This window comes from Thermobia domestica, chromosome 8 (assembly GCF_964235325.1).
Source record: "Thermobia domestica chromosome 8, izTheDome1.hap1.1, whole genome shotgun sequence".
NCBI lineage: Eukaryota > Metazoa > Arthropoda > Insecta > Zygentoma > Lepismatidae > Thermobia > Thermobia domestica.
The window spans coordinates 47796249-47813182 of record NC_137461.1 but is presented as its reverse complement, the minus strand read 5'-3'; the positions used below and the strand labels follow the sequence as shown (position 1 = coordinate 47813182).

Genomic DNA, 16934 nt, shown 5'->3' with positions numbered 1-16934 from the left:
CGATTTCGGGAGATTTAAGGAGCCATATCTCAGGAACCGTAAGTCATAGAGGGATCATATTGGTGTTGATCAATACCTAAGAGAATAGTGAATATTTTGAAACCAAATAATAACCAATGGCCACTGGCTAACTGGCCACCGTTCCCCAGATATTGGCCAAAAATGTTTGAAATTCTGGAGATTTAAGGAGCCATATCTCGGGAACCGTAAGTCATAGAGAGATTATATTTTGCGAGAAACAGAAGAAGATGTAGGAATAATCACAGTTATCCTTCCCACTCCATCTCTCTATTCTTTTTAAGTTCGTTCTAATAATGCTCTTGGAGCGTTTTGAACTGGTTTTTATACTAATTTGTCATTGAGAATGTTCCAGTTATAAGTATTTTAACATGGCTTCTCTCTTTTTGTATAGGTTAATCAAGGGCGATGGAGAAGTTCTAGAAGAAATTGTTAGTCGAGAGAGACACAAGGAAATTAACAAAATTTCCACTCAAGGAGATGGCGCATTTTTTCAGGCCCAAATGAAAGCTAAAATGCAGAAATAACAGAGGAACACCTCTACTTTACAACAGTATAGCTAGAGGGAAGTATGCGCAAGTTTTAAATGTATTTATTATAATTTAATGATAAAGTATGAAATTGTGAAAATGGTGTGCGCAACTACACTAACAATTTATAACGGAAATTATTATTATTATTATTATTATTATTATTATTTTACTTAGTCGGCGTTGTTCAATAGAAAGTCTAAATATTTACCTTCCAAAATCTCCACATTATCCACAAGTGAAGTCTTACGAAACTCAAGTTAATTTTATAAAATAATAATAGTAATAAATAGGAGTATTATGTCCCTGATGTGTATGGGAACCATTAAAGATAGTAGTAGTAAATCTAGTGAAATGATCATCCTTAATAAATACTTCATAAAATATACAAGATGTAAATTCACATAAATCATTTTTGAGTTTGAGTCTGTCTTGACGTCCTTATGGGTCAGTGAGGTTATGAAGGACAGAACCTACTATTAACGTTAGTTCTGGACCACGACCAGGGCTTAAATCCAGTGCACTTGACGGATGCAAGGTTAATCCTCACACATAGAGCCACGATACTATCATAATATCTTGCCTATCAGAGAACTGAATTGCAGGACCACAGCATCGCTCCAGGGCTCCCAAAGTCGTATTTTTAAAAACTTAGATTTATGCAATCATCATCAAAATGTCAAGAAATGTTTAAAGAACAAATTGCCTATCCGGTTGTAATGATGTGAACAGACTTTGGGAGAGATGGCTGAAATTCACCTCAAATGTAGAAGAGACTATGTAGATTGTATATTCCAAAAGCAGATTCTTCTAAAATGAATGGAACATAAATAAAAAAAGCACTAAACATTAATGTCCATGGAAAAAATATAATTCCTCCACTTATCTCAAAAACTAAACGAGGGAGATGGCTGAAATTCAGCTTGAATATAGAAGAGACTATGTAAATTCTGTATTCCAAAGGCAGATTGTCCTAAAATGGATGGAAGATAGTCAAAAAGCACGAAACATTGACATTGATATTACCGGAAAATGAATGAAAACAGATAATTCCTCCAGTTATCTCAAACACCAAAACAGGGAGATGTCTGAAATTCAGTTCACATGTAGAAGAGACTACGTAGATTGTACTATATATTCCGAAAGCAAATTGTCCTAAAATGGATGGAACATAGTCAGAAAAAGCACTAAACATAAAGTCAATGGAAAATCAATGGAAAAATAGTCATCCACATATCTCAAAAACTATAATAAAGTGATTAATTGAAAGCTTATTGCGAAGACATACTGAAGAACTTAAAAAACAATATAATGCACGTAAGGTAAATATGGATGGAACACTATCAAAAGTCAAGTTGTTTGATTAAAATCAATAATAATGATAAAGTATATGCATCTTGTGCTAAGTGTCCAGGGCGCCCCACTCGAAGGTCACGTGCTTGAAATATCTCACATCCAGATTTGGAATCTCCAGACTCCATTTAACACGCAACATGACTTTTGACCTGATCACGTGACACAGTCTGGTCCGTATGGCAAATCGGATATGCCTTTTCTTCAGTTGTTTGATCCTTTATATAACTTATACTGTTCAAAAGTTAATTGATTTTCTTCGTGAATGGAATTGACTTCGTTTATAGTCGTCCAGTTAGGAGCAAGTCGTGGTTAAAGTTACATAAAATTAGAAATACTCAGTACAATCAAGTTTACAAACCATTCAAAAGGAAGCTTAAAATAAGAGTTTACGATGTTTGGGCAGTTAGCGTTATTTTTGTACTATAAATCGAGGAAGGTTGAGGGTAAAAGCTTTCATTTCAGAAGTACATTAGGCGTTGAAACAGCAACAAGATTTAAACTTCATAAACAGACTCTAGAGCTCTGTTTCGTCACGTACCCACCCTTTTTTATTTTATTTTATTTATTTTATTTTTATTTTATTTATTTATTTATTTTTTGTATACAACTGTGAAAGTGTGTGTTAGTAAAGCGCATTTCGTTTGAAACGAAAGTTAAGTACTTAATTTGGATCAGGGAACAGAATCGTTGAGAATAGATTCTTCGAATACTAATGATTTTGAGGGAAGGTTTTTCGAAGAGAAGAAGGTATTATTACCTTTACGTAATAACGACGTTCATGAGAGATGGACGGACTATGAGAGAAAGATATGAGATCGAGGAATGTTGTGCACGCTGAAAGACAAGTTTCTTATCTTTGTCCTTTCGCAATAACACTATATTCTTTACTCATCTCTTACGTATCAAATGTGCCTCCTACACCAATGTTCCGTTCGGAAATTAAATGATATAAATGACGATCTTCCCTAAACATTGCTTTCTCTTTTAATAGTGGTCTAATGATCCTGCTCAGTGGATTAGCACAGGAGGAAGTTTTCGGACGAGATAATGACCGTGTCTTTGCTTCTAATGATAGAAAGAACCTACCTATATGTATGTATTCCGTGTTCTTCAATTAAATATTTCTCTTTTTCTCTTGAAGAATGGCTCTTTTCAAAAATGTTAAAATTCATATTAAAAAAAAAAAAAATGTCTCAATCATCAGTGAAAAAGAGTCAAATCTTTGCCTCAGATAATTGAGCGTCTGGAAGTGAAAGAAGTAGTTGTAGTTACGGCCAGTATTGTCCAGGCTTACGCGCAGACACATTCAATAGCATTGGTTTGTTGATTATTTTCTACCTTTTACTGAGATATATAAGAAGTTCGTTAGCAAGGCATGGGCGGGGAGTGGGCGGGGAGTGGTTAAGGGGTTCACCCAGCCTCTGTAAAGCGGATACCTGAGGGGATTAAGTCGATCGGAATGTGGCGCTGACTACACTACTTCCTGTGGAGCTGTATCTCCGCCCAGCCTATGGTCATCATATGGATATGGTTTGTTCTAAGTGAAGGCACCCGCTTTTTTTTTTTTTTTTTTTTTTTTCTTAGTAAGGTAATATTTAATGTGGTGTTTTTGCGTGGCCCTTATAGCGCTCATACTTGTAGTTTTATTCCAGGTAGGATCATAACTTTCGTTGTTGACCTGCCGTCGTCAGAAAATTGGGGAGCTGCTTGGATTAAGAGGTAGCGAACTTTTGTCTGAAAAACCAGATATAACGACAATTGTAATTCATGTGTTGATCACACATCACTCAACTAAAAACCACCTGGAGTGGCGTAAACTCATGGGTTGTAACGCCAGAGAGCTCAGTTTTGTATATGTTTAATAACACTTAAAAGAAGAAGAAGAAAATGTAATATCATTTTTCTGTTATTTGTTACTGTAGTTGCGAAATGAAACATACACAACGAGACCATATGCACGTTATTTCATGTATGAATCATGTTGATATGATTGTGCGGGTAAGGCTAAACAGCACCGTTAATTATTATTATTATTAATAAATGTTCTTAGTTTTATTCAGCAGACAATCTGAATATAATTCTTGTTATACTTATTGTATTTTAAAGAGTAATCAGTGGCTGTATTCCTCCCTGTAAAATTTGGAACCGGTTTCTCCAAAATTACTCAACAACTGTTTAATTAATAATTTTATAAAGATCCATTCAGTTAAATGGGTTATTCCATTATGGTTAACGTCAAAATGCTTTAGTGAAATAGTCAGTTATCTTAACGATACCTTATTTTAACGATCGTTATGAAGCCGGTAAGTAACAGCGTTCAGTTTTGTCCTTGTGTACAGTTACTGTCCAGTGCTGCAGCCTCGTAGATGACTTAAAATATCACCAAACTCAATGTGAGGTTTATTTATAATGGCTCGATCATAAGAACAATCTATCATGCTAATTGTTTCCTGAGTTGCCATGTTTTTGGATCATTTCTGCCGTTTGTGTCTGCATGAGCAGGTCTTGGACTTTCATTGAGTTTTTTTGTAAGTCTGCAAGAATTTAAAGAATAGATTCTAACACTGAACAAAGGAAGCGAAATTATGTTCTTGATAATCTTAAAAATTTGACGAGTTAAAAGAGAGCCGTACTCCCATGCGTGTTAGATCGAAATAGGCTTTGAGAATTGAGGTTATTTATTTATTTATGAAAGAAGTTTCAGTTGCTTCAGGAAGCTTCGGACATAAGGCAACGTAGGTCATTGACGAATAGGAGGGACAGGGTTGTTCATGTGCATCGTTTGGGTTCTGTTTGTGGTTACGAGGAAAGAGGACTCCTTTGAGCTTCTGAAACTGTACATGAGAAAAACATTTCTACTATAACTGTTTTTCTAAAATTCTTATCCACCCATACGAATGGCTTTGTTTTATATGTCTGATAGAAATAGAGACTTGAAAGATAGAATATAAATTATGTTTATAAAATACTTTCTGTGACATAAATAAAGTTTTTTTAAAAAATATTGTGTGAGAGTGAGTTTAATTTCGGTTCGTAGTTTCTAAAGGTTAGAGGTTTCTAACGTTGTTGCTTCAATCGCATAAGTGGTTGCTCGATTAGCTATCCATTTTTGTGTATATATTTCAAAGAATCGTTTTATGTGGTTGATTTATTCTTCCAAATACCTGTCTTTCTTTCCTTTTTACTTTATGTAATGGAAACACTTCCGGTTGCATTGATTTCGTGTGATGATAATTTTTTTCTTTTCTTTTTCTTTATTATTTATTGATTTTTCTTTATTATTTATTGGATACCTTTGTTGCCATGAGGTATGATTGTCACTTGTCCGAAATTATGTGGGTCTTCCCAAATTCGAAAAAAAAAAATTAAGCGACATGTATTGCGCCTCAGAGGGATGCCTAAGTATCCAAAACATTTACAAATATGAGATAGAAATTTTTAATAAATTTTGACCCATGTTGTGTACCTGTGGCTATCAAGAAATCGATATGGTACTTCTGTTCAAGCGACTGTCAACAAGCTAGCTCTACAAGTGTTTGCTTAGTGTGTTTTTTGGTTTAAGTTTTCATTCATGGATATATGAATTTCCTTTTATTATTCGTAATAAATTGTTCTATGCATAAATTTGGGTTTGAGGAGTCGGCGATTTTACACATGTTTAATAATTGTGTTCTGCTTTAGACGTACCAGAAGAACATCATTCCTAGCTTGTTTCTTTAATGAGGTCTTGTTTCCTTCAAAAATGATGTTCTTTTGTTTCGGAAAATACTTCCCTCTAACGGCAAATGCACAATGAAAAAAAAAAAAAAAAAACGAGAGAACATTATGTAAATGTATAATTAATATTATATTGTTCTTAGAATTTCTACTTGTAACTTATTAGTGCAGTTGTAATTAGGGGACTTCACTCAGTTCTTTTGTATCATATTGTTAAGTATCTTGTATAATTCTATACTACTGTTTATAAATAATAGGAAATTTTGTAGTATGCGTACTATGTTATCAGTAAATTTTTATTACTGTGGCATTAAATGTAGTTTTTGAATATGATGAATAAGTAAATTGAATGAGAAAGCGAATGTTTGTGTATGTGTGTGTGTATATATATACGTATATATAATGTCCTCGTAAAGTAACTTAGATAGTATTTCCAAAGCATCCAGATCTATGAATCGGGTAAAGTAGTCAGTACATTTACTGTGTTTGCCGGCTCATAAGACGCACTTTTTTTTCTTTTTTGGGGGGTGGGGGGATGGAGTAAGTTTAAAAAAAAAAATAGAATGCGTCTTATTCGCCGATGCAAAGGCTTTATTATTTCCATTGCAATAAGTTCTGATTGTTCTGTGCTTATTTCAGGGTTCACACTGACCTTGAAAGTAGAAAAAATTAAATTAGTCATCAAAGAGAACATAAGAAAAAAAAACTGAAAATAAATGTTCAGAAATAAAGAAGCGTAAGTAGCGCCGAAAGGTGTTACTTCAAGCTTTGAAATAAAAATAAATTAATTCAAATACAATAGAAGAAAAAAAAATTCTTGGTTGTAGTTAATCAAAATGATAGACTAAATTATGATATATATGACTTCTTTATGTTTATGAGTATATTCGAAATGTCCAGATAATAAAGATATCATTAGTGTATGATTATTGTTTGGACTAGTATTTTATTGTATTTCAAGGGGGCACGGTGGGTCAGTGGCAGAGCGCTTACCTCTAGTATATGGGGTCCCTGGTTCGATCTCCGGTCAAGTAAGTTTGTGGTGGACAACATCGTGTCCATCGGTTTTCTTGGGGTACTCCCGTTTCCTCCCACTTTCTCATTCTGCCAATTCTTCCATCGTTATTCACTTGTTTCAATCATCATCTCCTTTAGCCTACAGGACATAATCGTAGGACGTTAAACTGGAAGGTTTCATTTCATTTTTATTGTATTCCAAATATAAGAAGTTTGACTCATAACACATATTTACAGTAAGAAAGTAAGCGTATATTGTATTTTTAAAAAAAAAATGAAAAGGAGAGCGTCGGACGGGTATGGCGATGATGAAGGCCGATTATTATCTAAATCTAACCATCAATGACAGCGTTCTCCGATCAAGAAGAATTGACTTACTTAATCAGGGGAATTAATACCACAATTTTCAGTGTGTGAACTAGGTGTTTGGTGTCTTCCTTGCTACCGTACGGTGTGCGACAGCATTCCAGTTACTGACAGTTTAGTTAATAAATGGAGTTTAAATGTGATCGCTGTATTTATCGTTTTAGTGTGTATGCTTTTCTCTGGACGCGCACGCATTATAGACATTCTCAGATGTACACTCATGTCCAAAATTATTGTCGCATGTCTATAAATATGTTGTTGTAGGAATATAATTTGATAACGAATTCTTCCGGTATTTCTTATAATGCCAGTATGTCTATAATCGGCAAAAACATGTATGTGGCAAATTTCATGTCAAAAGAGTAGTAAAGAACAACAATAAAACGAAAATAAAACTTTCTTGTCCATTTAGCAACATTTTGTTTTACTCATTCTAATTTTCGTATTTAAAATTCTTTTCCTATGAAATTTACTACAAATATACATTTCCCGATTATACACATAGTATCAGTATTAAAAGTACCCTGCAAAATCATTATCAAACTATATTCTTACAAGAAGACAGTTATAGATATGCGACAATCATTTTGGACATGAGTGTACATGCAGTTTTACATTTAGTTAAGCATGCAGTAAAAGTAATTTTCTTTCCCTGAAAATTGAATACAGAAAATGAACTGCGTCTTATACATCGGCAAGTACAGTAATAATTTAAATTATATATTTATTCTAAGTATAGAACAAATATACAATAACACAAAATTTGATTCCTGGACTCGTGGGAAAATGAACCCGATCTCCTTGCCAGTTGAGTGCTCGTATCAATTGAGCTGAAGTTTCCTTGCTTATAGCGTTTTCACTTTGCTTCGCCTTTGTGATCAAGTGGTATCTGTTTGAGTGAATTCATAGTTCATCCTTCACTAGGTGTAATCTCCTCGCGTGTAAACCCGAGTAGCAGCTCGGATTCCACTTTAAAGAATAGATCCTGCCTTGGTGCTCAAAAGGGAGTTTAAACTCAAATCAAAATATCCACTCAACGAGCTTTAATAGAGGGTAATGGTCAATAATGCATTAAGATACCAGAAGGAAAACGTTGTGACACATACATGAAAATTAAAATGATTTCGTCTGCTACAAAAATTCACCACTCGCATCAAGAGCGTGTCTAAGGGTGTTTTGAAAACTGCGAATGTTTGACAATTGAAAAGATTTTCAGGCCTGTCAAAGTCAGTAAGAAACAGAGACCAATTTTGAGAGAGGATTGTGCAAGTGAAATTTCAAAGAAAATGTTCAAAAAGCCTCCTGATCGGGCAGTCTTCCTTTCAAACAAAGTACAAAAGCTTGTGAGTGTGGTAAATATACTACGTACTCGACCAGTCGTTGGTGCTTTTGATGCGTTATTCCTCAAGCCTTTGCTGATCAGGGTTTGCTGGTAATTTGTAGAAGAAATCTTAATAGTAGCCAATATTACATTACGTTTTAACATGTTGCCCACAGTTGTTTAAATTGTTATGCTTCTCACCTAAATATCACAGTTGAGTGATCAAATTTTTCTTAGTTACTCGAATCATTGTTTTGTACTTACTGGAATTTAATGTAAATATTAGAATTAAAATCATTGTGGGTGCGTATATATACAACTTATTAAAAATGGAGGTTATAATACCTTAGTGGTAGAACACTCACATCTCTACTGCAGGGTGTCCCTGGTTCGATCCCAGACCATGTGTGTCCGTGGGTTTTCTCGGGGTTCTTCGGTTTTCCTCTCACATTTTCATTCCGTCAGTTCTTTCCTAATCGTTAACTTCATTAATAATCCATGTCCTTTAGCCTAAAGGGCATAATCGTGGGGTGTTAAGTTAAAAATATAATTTCATTTCCACATGTTTCAACTGAAGTATCCTCCGTAGTTGGATTGATTCTACAAATTGCAGCTAGTTAGGGCTTGAGGTATAAGGCATCAAAAACAAAGAAAACTGGTCGTGTCGCTTAATTAACATGTGCTAGGTAAGTTGGAGATGGAAGTTCTTATCCCTTCCATTCTAGCCTTCCTGTATTATTTTACCAATGACTTTTTATTATATTTTCATTCCGCAACATATTCTTCGTTAGCTATAGTGTAGTATTTAATATATGTAATGTGTTGAAGGCTTAAAGTAATAAATATTACACAGCTGGTAGAAAAGATCATTCTGAGTATATATATATATATATATATATATATATATATATATATATATATATATATATATATATATATATACTCACATTGGCAAACGCGGGAGTATATATATATATATACTCAAAATGATCTTTTCTACTACCTGCATAATATTTATTACTTTAAGCCTTCAACACATTATGTATATTAAATACTATACCATATCTAACGAAAAATATGTTGCGGAATGAAAATAAAATAATACAGGAAGGCTAGATTGAAGGGCACAAGAATTGTATGTGGAATTTTCAATAGATTTGCTTATATTTTATTTCAAAATGGCGCGCGATTTTTTTTAACTTTGTATTTTGTATAGTTGTTGGCACTCAGATTTTTGCATCATTCGAAAGGTATTGAGAACAATTATTAGTTTATTTAATAACATTTTGCAGATATTATCTGACTTTCTAAATTTGTGACGTTCTTCGTTTTCTAAAGTTACTCAGTACAATTCTAAAACTTTTTGGTCGAGGAAACATAGCAAACACCCTTAATTACACTGCAGACAGTTGAAAAGTGGCCATTTCGTCAAGAACATTTACGTAGTGTACCTTTGTAGGCTCGTCCTGGGTTGTACTGGCTATTTTATGTTAATTTTACTCTATATGGTTTCAGTTATCCTTTTGTTTGCCTGTTACCTAAGAAAACTGCTCATGTCAACAAGCGAAATTAGTATGGTTTTTAGTGAATGTTGAAAGTTACCAAGATGCATTTCATTTTGATATACTTCTGACTTACTAGCTCTTCAGTGTCACTATGACCTAGACAGGCTTTTTTTTTAATGTAATATCTTTCTTAGAATCGAAGACATACAATTTAATGTGGAATCCGAACTACATTTACACCCACCGAGAATCAAACTCCTGGTCTCCCGCCTGAGAGGCAAGAATGTCAACCATTTAGCCACCCGAAAGCTCTGTTTACACAGGTATACACATACATATTCCACTTGGTCAAGATAAAAGGGCAGCAAAATACCTTTCACACTGGGATATAAACATCTTGTACAGCTTAAAGCCTGACTATAGCCCTATATTTGTATATAAATTACTCAGCACTTGCCTGTATTTTTAATCAGTCAATAAATGCAAGTAATGTCTTCTATAAAGCTTGGTTTGTAATTTTTTTTGTACACACCAGTTTCAAATCTTTGGTTCCATTGTGAATATGATATATTTTATACGACATTTTTTTTTTTAACGCAGATACGATCTACCAAAATATTTACTGTATTTCTACAAACATCCTGTATTACGATGATAGTGGTAGTATAATAATATTACAGCGTTGATCATTACATTATTGCAGAATACACTAAAACGTTATTCAGTTCTTGGATTGTTGTACTTAAACTAAAAACAAAGTACCTTTCAATTTGGTATTTTGTGCATTTGCAGTTATTTTACAACTTCTTTAGATATACATAGGCACCTTTATATTTTCCTAGATACTTGAACTACTTTTGCAAGCTAGATCTGTGCACTCACAGTTGGTTTTATATTTATGTATATTATTCAAGAAAACTGTGTAAATACTTATATTTTTATTTATATAAATACTCCTTAACCCATTAAACCAAAACGAAAAAAGAAACTATGAATGATGAACGCAAATGAAGTTATAGAAGGGTAGGAAGAATGTGGGAGGAAATGGGCGAATCCCGAAAAAAAACATGGATATAGCTTATATGGTCTGAGTTCGAACCAAGGACCCCTCACACCATAGGTGAGCGCTCTACTATTGAGTAATTTGTGATCCCTTAAATAAAGTTGCAGCAATTAAATATGACTTCTTTGTCCTAAATGACATACATTATGTTGCAAATTAACACTCAGAAGGCCACCCTATAGGACAAAAATATCACTTGTTGTGCATGATTCCAATTACTGTCTATCATTTTTAATTGATTTCTTCTATGTTTACACCAAATAATAATAATAATAAAGTGATCATTACAAATAGGGAAACAGTTTGATATCAGTACAATTGCAAATGTGTATTAAAATGAATCTATTTTACATTAAGTTGAAAACAGAAAGGAATTGTTATACTACCAACACAATATACTGACTGTTAGGAAAACTAGGTCGGCCAGGTAAAACCAAACAAAAGCATTATCAAAAAGTACGAAAAATGAAATTAAATCTGTCCCTACAGGCCTCAGGAGGGTTAAAAGATTTCTCTGCTTGTTTAAATCTTCATAATGGTAATGAATTCTAATGTTTAAAAATAACAGATAAATTTTATTTGTTTTTAAAAATAAGTGTCTATAGCATTACAAATGTGAGATATTTCAACTTCTTTTAAAAAGTGGAAATGTTGCAAATAGACATTTCATGATATTTGGTATTACTTGAATTATCAAAATCTTTTTTCATAGTTCATGTTGTGTTTACTAATATTTTGTTGTTAATTTGATCTCTTATTGTTATTATTTATTTGTATATGCAACGCAAACTAAGAAAAACTGTATTATTTAAAATTAAGAGGAGCACAACATAGTACCTGAAATGAATGTCAGTTTGTGTATGTGATGAAAGAAAATGCTGATGTTAAAAAAAAAAAATAATTACGAATTTTGATCCAAATATTTTATTATTTCACTAAAATATCATTTTATTGGAATAAATCACGTATAACGCAATTTATTGTCAGTTTCAGGGAATTCTTACGTGAAAAATACCCTTTTGTGCAGTCACTAATGAAAATGGGTCACACTCTTTAGTGTTGTTTGTTAATAACTTCGAAACGAGTCGAGCGATTTCAAATTCATTTTCTTTTCCGTAAAGAAAGCAATACTATACTGAGATGTATATTATTCTAATTGGACAATTCTGTCGAAGTTATTGACAAAGAATATATAGGGCGTATATTACCGATTTTCGCCGGTGACTTATAAGGGTATTGACTTTTTCTTCTAAAAAAAAAATGTACAAGGACTATGTACCTCAATATGTATATAAGTGTATGATTTATCTTCCTTGTTCAGTCGTAGTTTGTACAATAAATATGTAATTCATTAGCTACGAGAATCGTGTAAGAGTTATGTATATACATAGTAGTTGGTGCTATCTGTTCTGACAATGTGCTTATTGTTTGTACTGCGTTTATCAATTGTTAATAAAATAATTTATGCAAATCAATTTGTATTTTAACTTTGATTTGCTTTGAGCGTGCCTCTAACTTTGAAATCAGTGCCATAAAAATGCATTGTATAATAGGAGTCATCCAAAGGTAATACCTTCGTACTCCAGTGAATTTTATCCGATTAAATATATACCTAGTTTTGCCATGTGTTCTTCCCTAGTTTGTTTACATATCTATGTTAACTTAATACACCGGAATTGGTATATACAGAGAGTGAGTGTACCAGAATGAAATCTCAGCATTGTACAGACGAAATGTGAACCAGGTTAAACTGCGCCAAGACAAGGCATCCAGTCACATGGCGAACCCATCGCTGAGATTCTGTCGCCGTATGGAATAGAAAACTGGAATTTCGGCAGTTCCCTTCTCTGACATCTTTTTCAAGAGTGTAGATGCCAGCCCAATGGACTATTGTGCTTTCTGACTTCTCAAGCGACACGTGTCCCATCGTCGAGTCCCCACAGTCTCCGGCTTGTGGAAAGCCTGTAAAGGGAAGTGGGAAAAATGAAATTAAATCTTTAAGTTTTACGTTCCACGGTTTTGCCGGTTAGGCTAAAGAAGACGGTGATGATGAGAGATGAGTGAAATGGTGGAATGAAGGAAGTCAGAGGAAACGGGAGAACTCCGAGAAAACCCATGAGCACGGTGTTTGCCCACCACAAAGTCCACACGGTGCGAGCTGGGATCGAACCAGGGACGCCAAGCACCGGAGGTGAACGCTCTACCACTGAGCCACCGCGCCTCCTAAAGGGGAGTGGGATGCAACGCAGTTTCCTGCAATGGAAATTCTGATGCAAGGCAATAGTAGAGGTGGCCTGCAGATCGCACACAACCGGTGGTGGAAACTTGGCATTTCCTAGGTAAGTGGCACATTCAAATTCGGCTCAATATAAATGAATCAACCTCTGTATGATACAGCGGTTTGAGAAACTAAACTACTGGAAACAAAACAATCGAAGTTCTTTACTACATATTTAATGTGGGATAGGGAATCAAGGAGAATCATATTGCAGTGGTATCATTACACAATTGTAGTAAACTACCAACGATTTTTGTGTGTTTTAAACCATGGCACATAACAAGAACATTGTGCGTGGATTAACTATTAAACGATTTTGTAGAATGTTCTCTATTCTCAATAACAGAGCAGGAAGTAGTTGACTACGCGAGTCAAAATCACCGAGGGAATTCGGAGAAATCAGTTCCAGATCAAAGATTTATAATCACTTTTATCATTGAAAGCGGCTACTGGATAGCAAAAAGCAAGTCAGTACGTTATTTCTATTTGCCATGGAAATTGTCTAATTTTAAAATCTCGATATGACATAAAAGATTTTGACGATAATCACACTTGTGGAAACATCTGTGAACATCTAGAAGGAATTCATGGATCTAGTCCAAAGTTGAATGCTAGGTGGTAGATATCGCATCCCGAATACGTTATACAGGGTGTTCAAAAATAACTCACCATAATTGAACGTGTAAATACCCTAAGTGGCCAAAAGTATCTTCTGGGATAGTTATCTGGTGATGCAGACACTAAAAAATGATATCCCACGTTTGTTGTAGATTTTGGTGTAGCAAAGCGATGTTCAGTGCTAGAACCGCCTGGTAATCAGGCGTCGATCCACTATGTCCCATAAATACTCATCAGACCTAAGGTCCAGAGACCTAGCAGGTCCGAGCATAACACGTATACTGATTAGAGTGCTCTGGGTTGTCCTGTCAGTCGCGTAGATTCTACGTTGGAATAAATAGACTTTGAAACATGTACGTGAAATATGTTGCCATATTTTTAGCTTTACTGTAGGTGGGTAAAAGGATACTCCCTTTACTCGTTTTAAGAAACAACAAAATATTGTCTTTTACAATATTAATTGACCTGGATTTAATTTGATTTGAGTTTCGAGTCCCTTTCAGCAGCAAGGCTATATGAAACTTGGACCCACAGCTTAACATGCAATCTGAACCACATGAGCTCCCGCCGTGAATCGAATCCGGGTTTGCCGTTTTCTTCAATATTAAGTTATCATACTGTAATGCGATATACATTCAACTTTAGCTCAATGCAAGTCTATTTACGATAAAGAGGACAATTAGCCACAATGGAATATTCCCGCGTACGTGTGTCTTTTTTGACTAATGTATGTCTTAATCTACAGACATTGTACTCAGAGTGTATAGAAGTTCACCATTCAGCTCTTTAAAAAGATTGATTTAATGTGTCTATATTGTATTTTATTGTTTATGTCATGAGAGTACGTATAGTTTCATTTCCAGATGAATCATTTTTGAGATGTGACTTAAGTGAGCACGGAAATACTCATTTTTAGTACTTACGATTTCACTTCTCGTTGTAGTATTTTGCCGATATGTTAAGAGTAACCTGTAACGAAGTTCGCATGCAACTCTCAGACTCATTACTAATCCCCTTGTTAGATCACTTTCAACTTGTTTCATTCACCTCCTGATTGTAGCATGTGTCGTTACCAGCAGGGACGTGTAGTGCATATTACCGCTGTTACCGGCGGTAACGGTATAAATATGACAGTTTTCCGTGGTTTTCATATGTCTCTAAATTTCATCATCAACATGGGAAGATGTTTACATATTTTCCTTTTCTTTCTTTCTTTTCTTTTCTTTTCTTTTCTTTTCTTTTCTTTTTTTTTTTTTTTAAGTTCAAACGGCCTATGCCGCATTTACAATGAATGAACACAACATGCTAGTGCCAAATAGGAACATACTGTTGTAGATACCGCAGATTTCAGAGGTAACGCGAACCCCGATAGCGGTCATTCACACCAGAAGTACCTTTCAGCGTGCCAGCCAGACCTGCGCGCTCGTATTTGGACGTTAGGAATGGCCCTTATGTTACCGTTCGGCTGAGTGGAACAGGAAAAAATAGGAATGTTCCCTGTCAAAACAAGGAGAATCTAGAATATCATCTGCATGTTTACTCTACCCGCTCTCCTCTCGCTAAATAGGATCGAGCTGGCAGTGATTTTACTATACTGTTTCGTTTGCTTTCACATTCCAAGGACGGAAATTTGGCTGTAATTTCCATATTCGTAAGGTTATTATATTGTCTTAACAGTATATAATTTCAGACAAATATAAGTAGCAGGTTTTTCATAGTAATAGCATTGAACACCTGCCACTGTGAGACTATGTTCCGAAATGCATGACTTTTATGTTAAAATATCATTTTCGCATGATTTTGTATATTAATATGTTACCTTTAAATTTGCAATAGAGAACAAGAAGAATATATTCCATAGGATATTCTAACAAACAAATTTAATATGTTTGCTTTGATTCAAAATAAAGTTTCTTATTGACTGTTAATTTGAGCTATGGGAATTATTATTATTATTATTATTATTATTATTATTATTATTATTATTATTATTATTATTATTATTATCAGTGGCGTATATACGATTTTGTTTCGGGAGGGGCTTTGCTAACTTTCGGGGGGGCTTTGCCTGGAAATGTGAAAATTCTGCAGGATATTTCATTTACTTTACTATACTAAGTAAGATTTCGGAGGGGGGGCTTAAGCCCGGAAGCCATCCCCCTAAATACGCCACTGATTATTATTATTATTATTATTATTATTATTATTATTATTATTATTATTTACTGAGATTTTCTAGCTGTTTAAATGCTAGAAAAAATTAGATGGTAGTTGTCTCGTCCCTTAAAGAGCAAATATATTGTCAGTCTCTGAAGCGTGTCATTAAATATACAGGAATGCCCATCAATGAAACATATTGTGCTATATGTGAACTGTTTCAAGATCAAGGGGGAATAGTAATGATACTTAGAGAGAAGTAGAAATGTTTCCGGCGCTCTTTCTAATTCGAATACTTATTATTATTTAGGATTTATGCTAATTGAAAATAATTTGTTTTTAATTTAATATAGAATACTTTCTATTCAGCAAACTTGCAGCTCTAGTCTAGTAGTTGAATTTGTACTTTGATGCAGTTTGATGTGTTTGAAAAAGAACTGTGCAATCGTCTTCATCATACCGTAGTTTAACTGTCCCAAATTGTGTTTGACAGTCTGACTAATTTTCAATACGGAATACTTGTTGCTCAAACAAAAGATGGAGCTTCGGTTATGGTTGGTGAGGTAGAAGTCTAATTTTTTCATAGTTATGCCCATAGGCTTAATTTAGTTTTAGAAAATCCGTTGACTGTACAAAAGAGTGTAAGTTTTTTTTAACTATGTCGTGACTTGCGTCTTTTTTCTCGAAGTCTTCTAAAAGAACAAATGCTCTGCACTATGTAGTCAACAAAAGTGCCCCAACAGCCTCAAACACAAGGTGGAACTATAGAAGTAGGATAAATTATGTGCTTCATAGCTTACAAGATGAACTGTTAGGACTGTTTAAATCCCCGACGAAAACATCGGTAAATGGGATTCTCAAATCAGAGTTCGTCTACCAAAATTCTATCAAACCCTTCAAAGTTTTGGCTTCAATTATTTACTTGAACTGTTTTATGTTATAGGATAAAGTAAGAAATCTTCTTCAATATCTTAGAAAAGAAAATTCA

The 16934-nt window shown here is 34.3% G+C and overlaps 1 protein-coding gene across 1 annotated transcript in view; it reads left to right on the top strand.

Moving 5' to 3' along the window:
• The window catches only part of LOC145692887 (uncharacterized), a 28325-nt gene extending 15957 nt beyond the window's left edge, over window positions 1-12368 (top strand). The window contains exon 3 of the mRNA XM_081768437.1: window positions 413-12368. Coding sequence (XP_081624563.1) covers window positions 413-545 — 133 coding nt within the window. The 3' untranslated portion in view covers window positions 546-12368. The remainder of the gene's footprint in view (window positions 1-412) is intronic.
• Window positions 12369-16934: the final 4566 nt, after the last annotated feature.